Genomic DNA, 5,774 nt, shown 5'->3' on the forward strand with positions numbered 1-5,774 from the left:
ACCTGTACTGCTATGCAGCTTCAATGTTGCATTTTTAGACAGGATAGAGTTGTATTCATGGGTGAATTCTGCAGCAATACCCATGCAGTATTGGTCTGACCAGCTTGTCAGAACCCTTAAGACAAAAAGTAATTTCACTGCAATTGGTTTTCAGGACTGTATATGTTAACCCTGATACCCATGTGATGCTGATCATGTTTGGTGGGGGTCACCTAAGCCTTCCTGCCTCCAGCTTGAGTGTTATACGGAATTGGTTCTTGGTGTGGCTATACTGGGCAGTCCTTTTTGCACAGAAAGATTGGACGGTCTGTACTTTTGATAGAGAGGATCAAAAAGCAACATGAAGTCAGCATGTATCATTTCTCAGGTTTCAGGTTTTTCATTTCTCATTTCAGAGAAACCTAGCTGGTCTTTCCATTCATTAAAAAGATCACAGCAGGTGAATGGACCATTCAGGTGAATTATTCTGCAAAGAGTCTTGCTTTCATTTCTATAATTTCTTTTGTTTCCTGCCATTTCTTTCAGTTGACTATAATCTATAGCCACTGTCCTTCATTTTTTTTCCCCATTACCTGATAAGCATTTTCTTTCTCACAAATGTAGTGTTTGCTATCAAAGCTTGAAGCATCTGGCAGGGGTTGTAGCCATAAGCAGATTGCATTTACCATCAGAGGAGACTTGACTTCCAGAGGTGCTGCACCTCTGCATTGCCTTCACCCAGGTGTGTTTGGGGCTCAGCTCCTTGTGCCATTTTAGAGATTGTGTGCGGCTAGTTTGAAATTACATGCAAAATATACCTCACTTAGCACAGCTCCAGACAAGCATTTTTGGGGAAAAAGCTGTTGTGATGTACTGCTTCCTTACCTCTCCACAAATCTCAAGCCACTGGGCTTAGCATCCACATAGGAAAATATATTATTGTGCTGACCATCTGCATGTATTTACCATTTAGGCAACATTTAGTCAATATTCAGCAGTCTCAAACCTTAAGGTCTGGCCCTCATGCTCAGCATAGCTGTTCCCCAGTGGGGGCCCATACCGATAGCTCTCCATGCTCTCAGCTGGTTTGGATTTTGTGGGGATGGAGTCATGCTGGTAGAGCAACGCTGACTTTATCATCCCAAAGTCTTCCTGAATCTTCATCCCTGAATAGATAGCACCAGAGACATTTTCTGCCACATGGGTATAGCTCTGGAGATTTTTCATATCGCAGAGGTTGTCACTGTATTTCAGTGTGGATGGCTTATACGCCTGGTAGGACACCTTGGTGGTGGTGGTGATGACTGTCTGCAAGGGTGGGGCTATGGGAGCTGGGCTGGGACTGTACCTGCAGGGATAGTCCCCACTGTAGTAAGGGTGGTTAGCACTTGTTTGCATCTGTCCATAGTCACTCCGGTCTCCGCTGCCAGTTTTCCCCCAGGCTGGTTTCAGTCCATAATGTCTGCCAGGGTTATCAAAGCTCTTATCATGGGTAGTCACAGCGCTGTAGTGAGACCCATTCAAACCAAGGGGGTCTGCATCAATGACATTACTGGTCAGATCTTTGTAAAATGTTGGGTAAGGGCTGGAGCTTATAAAGGGAGGAACTCCAAACTCATAGCTGCATGGTCTGGACATGTAGATCCTTGGATTAGGGCACTTTGGGTATGGTGATAGATGGTCCTCTTGAAAGCTGGCTGAGTCATAAGGTGCTATGTAGAGATCTGCATTCTGCAGCGAAGGGTAAGACTGGGCTGGAATCGAAAAATTGCTGTCTGTGGTGATACCAACCCTTTCTGGGCCATCCATGCAGGGAAAATTCTGTAGGTTATTGTTGTAACCACTGCTGTCATGGTACCTTCCTGCCTGTCAAGGACAAGTAGATCTTTGAGATTGAGGAATCAACACTGCCCAGACATACATATGTCAACACTTGCACTGTTCCTCATTTCACCCACAAATTAACAGATGTCACGTAGTATAAAGCTAAGTTTTGCCCTGGGACCCCCATTACATGCTTTGACACCTTTTTAATTTACCAGAAAACTTCATTTGTGTCACCTTCTTAACTGACTAATGACTTTGACTTACCTCTGAGTTGAGAGGTCTCTTTTTCTGGGAATGGTGATAAGATGACATTTGCTTCTTAACTGCACTTCGTCTTGCCTCTGCCTCCAATTTGCTCTCTGGCCTGGGGTGGTCATGAACTCCCTTAGCCTAAATTAGGATCAACAAAGAATTAGATGTGAACTATAAAGGAATAAGAGAAGAAAAGAAAAAAATGCAGCAAGTTGTATGAGAGGTAGCCACGGCATGGTCTGTGGTTTGGCACAAGGGAACAGGGAGGAGAAACTAAACAACAAGGAGGGATTAAATGTGAAAATAAATAAATAAACCATTATTTGCAGGTAGATAGAAAAAGTGAGGGAGAAAGCAGTGAGGACAGCAAAGCTGATGAAGGAGCAAAAGTGTTATCTATGTTTGTGACATTCAGTAGTTAATTACAACCAAGGGAAAAAATAATACATTTAGTTTGGCTGTTTTTCTGCAGTCCAGGATCTCAGTTCTGCTGTGTAACAACCACTGCTAAACCAGTATAAATAGGCTTTAAAGAGGTTTCATACTACCAGATGACAAATACTCTCTTAAAACAAAAAAACATCTTCTTGAACAGGATTGAAAAGAATGTCATGGAAAGACATCCAAAGATGCTCTGCTATTGAAACATCTGTGTATATGCAGATCTATGTAACCAAAGCTATATTGATATATGATGATATTTGATATATTCTGCATGTCCTTACTCATTGCATTTGCTTGAATACATAGAGTCTCTAATACAAAGTAGGAAACTTAAAATTACTTTTATGACACTGTCCTTTCTCAAATAGAAATTAACTTCTAAGCAAATATTTATCAGCTATTTTGATGGTAAAAATCTTCAGGTTTTGCATATCTGTAACAGAACATCTGAATAATAATAATACAGGTGGGAATTTGGAAGCCTGGACAGTTTGCTTCCATTTACTGACCAGAGAACAGAATTCACTGCTGTGTGGGTCAGGGAAACAAAATCATTCAGCAGGGAATGCAATCTCATAGAACAGAAACTTTTTGTTGAACTTTTGTCCTAATGTTTCTAAAAAACCCCAAAAGCAAATCAACATGAAATTTTGAATTTTATCTTTCTAAATTTCTTTTCTCTGGCAGGTTTTTAAATCCTTTAAAAGTCAAAGGCTACTTTCACAAGACGTAGAGTTTTCATGTTTCAACTCATGCAATTTAAGTAAGACTATTTATTTTAATAGGAAACAAATATTAAGTCCTTGGTCAGATCCAGTTGTCAGATGTGCCAGAGTGCAAGACAACCTTTTTGTTCATATTTGTGTACTGTAAACAGGAGAATTTTAGACATCAATAGTAATGTAATAGGTAAAATTAAATATTGTCAGCTCTCAAGTACTGTGCTCACCACACTCAGCATTGCACAAAAAAAAGGAGGGGAGGGAGAAATATCTCTCTCCAGATATTTGTTTATATACAGTTACAATTTATATATGTGTGCAGAAATATGCATGCTTTTTACCTGGAAAAATATTGCTTTGCCATCAAGCCTCCAGAAGTTTGTGACTGGATAGCCACTGTGTCCTCGGCAAGGAATCAACTCAAGGGCTGCGTTACAGTTTGGACAGGCTTTCTCTGTGAACAGAGATAAAGAAACTACTGAAGAGACTGGTTAAAGGCAAGGATGTTGTCTTTGAGTAAACAGCTCAAGAGCAATATGATCAGCCTTCACTGAAATCCAAATTAAAATACGTTGTTCAAGAGAACACAACACAGACTTCCAAGCATAACTGAATGATATGAACTAGAGCTGCATACTTGATATAAATGCTAATTATTTAAAGGATCCATTTCCCCTTAAGTGTTTACAAACAGGCATTGATGAAATTCGGAACTTTATCATGGTCTTTGGAATTATGCCTTAGTCTGCATACAATTATAGGTGACCCCAGTTTAGAAATCAAGCCCATATGAAAGAAATGGGTTCCCAACTCTCTTTGGGTTCCTCTTACTTTGTTGCTTCTGCCGAGCCTTGTCACAAATGGCAGGACGAAGCTGCAGCCTGGCTCCACCAGGCAGAGCACAGCTCCTGGCACACACCACCACCCCCAGGCAGGACTTCTTCAGGATCTGGCAATTATGGTTGTTGGTGTTGCGCATGGCCCAGCCACTGAGGTGCCTCTGCGCGTTCTTTTCCTCGCTGGAGTAGATGAGCCGCACATAGCCATCAGGCCATTCCTGGAAGGCATCAAAGTGCTTGGGCTCCTGCAGCAGGGCAAGTGGGGTGGGAGGACAAGGCAACAAGGATAAGTGCAATAGAATATTATCAGGATATCACAACCTGGTATTTTTGCTCTGTTATGAAACATGTAATGGGAAAAAAAGCTTTTTCTGTGACTACCTAAGGAGGAGAAAAAGAAATATTGAAAGAATAGCTTATCCAGAACAGTTCTATAAAAAAGGAAAAGTCTGAGCTTCCATGTGTCAAAAGAAAGTCTGAATCCTTTTCTCTTTTCCATATGATCCATAATAACACAGTCTGTTGTCACAGATGCCTGCCTACAGTGAGGTTATCCAGCTGTAAGTCTCCAACCTTGCTATCAAAACTTACTGACTGGTCTACCACCAGTGTGTCCAGACAGGACAGGAGCCACCCTAGTCATGCCTACTATTAAGTTCTCCTTGTTGTGGGTCCATACACCTGCAGCCTGAAAACTAGAAGTTTTAACTGAGAAATAGTTTCTTAAACTGCATTTAATGTGAGCTGAATAAGTCTTTCACCAATAAAAATAAATAGAAATTTTTTAAAAATTGCCATTGCAAATAGACTTCCAATGTATGCATAGTGGCTCAGGGAAAGAACATTTTAATTTAGGATTTCACTAACTTTCTGGCTTATTTGAGTTTAATTACCAGAACAATAAAAGAACAATATCTTAAACTGCAATACTTGCAGTACGAGTAAAAAGTTCCTGCAATACTTATTTAACATAAATATGTACCATATGTGAATTATCCCACTGAATGCAAGCAAACTGTCAGCATTTACAGCATCAAGACATTCTAAGATAAAAAAAGTTGCAAATTAAAAAAACCCAAACATTTGAAGCTCACAACAAAACAAAAATGGAGCGCTCATTGGTATTAAAGTGTCACATCAATGAATCAAGAAGATATTTAGATATATTGGATTATACTAGTAGAAAACACTCCAAGTTTCTGTTTAACATTTCTTGAATGAAGAAGGGAATGAGGGACAAGAAAACTGGGCAAAGAGTGGACCCCCGGATTGTTTTAGAAGTTCATACACAGCCAGCCAAAGCTGTGTATCAAATCCATACTTCTATCACAAGTAATTTTGTAAGGATTACAAAAAAGACCCAAACCAACCAACCACCAAAAAAACCCGTGGAAGAGGTGCAGAAAAAAAAAGAAATTAAGCCATCAAAAAAAACAAAAAACAAAAACCCAAACAAAAAAACCCTAAACCTTTGCTCGAAGAAAAGGTTGATGTCCCCGCAGGTGCTCATCCCTGCATTAAAGCCGGACAGTCTCCCGACGCCCTCCCTCTCACCCGTTACCTGCGGCAGCTTGGGGTCGTTGATGTCCCAAGTGAGCTTCATGGCGAGGGGTAGAGGCGAGCGACGACTCTCGCTTTTTTATGCCGTCGGGGCACGGCCGGGGGGGTGGAGGGTACTCTGAGCTGGCTCCGCAGGCGGAGCAGCAGCACC

General features: G+C 41.0%; 1 protein-coding gene across 1 annotated transcript; it reads right to left on the bottom strand.

Moving 5' to 3' along the window:
- Positions 1-963: 963 nt before the first annotated feature.
- GCM2 (glial cells missing homolog 2 (Drosophila)) lies at positions 964-5,666 on the bottom strand. Its single transcript, XM_009075140.1, has 5 exons — positions 5,625-5,666; positions 4,056-4,308; positions 3,566-3,678; positions 2,071-2,196; positions 964-1,845 (listed from the first exon to the last, which is right to left on the bottom strand). Exons 1-5 carry the CDS (start codon positions 5,664-5,666, stop codon positions 964-966), a joined length of 1,416 nt encoding a protein of 471 aa, XP_009073388.1.
- Positions 5,667-5,774: the final 108 nt, after the last annotated feature.

The sequence above is a fragment of the Acanthisitta chloris genome, unplaced genomic scaffold (genome assembly GCF_000695815.1).
Source record: "Acanthisitta chloris isolate BGI_N310 unplaced genomic scaffold, ASM69581v1 scaffold45865, whole genome shotgun sequence".
Classification (NCBI taxonomy): Eukaryota; Metazoa; Chordata; class Aves; order Passeriformes; family Acanthisittidae; genus Acanthisitta; species Acanthisitta chloris.

Bases quoted from the DNA above. Each gene is read 5' to 3' on its own strand.
- GCM2 (XM_009075140.1), bottom strand. From the start codon at position 5,666: ATGAAGCTCACTTGGGACATCAACGACCCCAAGCTGCCGCAG. The intron at 3,679-4,055 runs GTAAGAGGAACC...CTCTGTTCACAG, and splicing joins GGCTCGGCAGAAGCAACAAA to AGAAAGCCTGTCCAAACTGT. The intron at 2,197-3,565 runs GTAAAAAGCATG...ATCCTAATTTAG, and splicing joins GCAAAGCAATATTTTTCCAG to GCTAAGGGAGTTCATGACCA.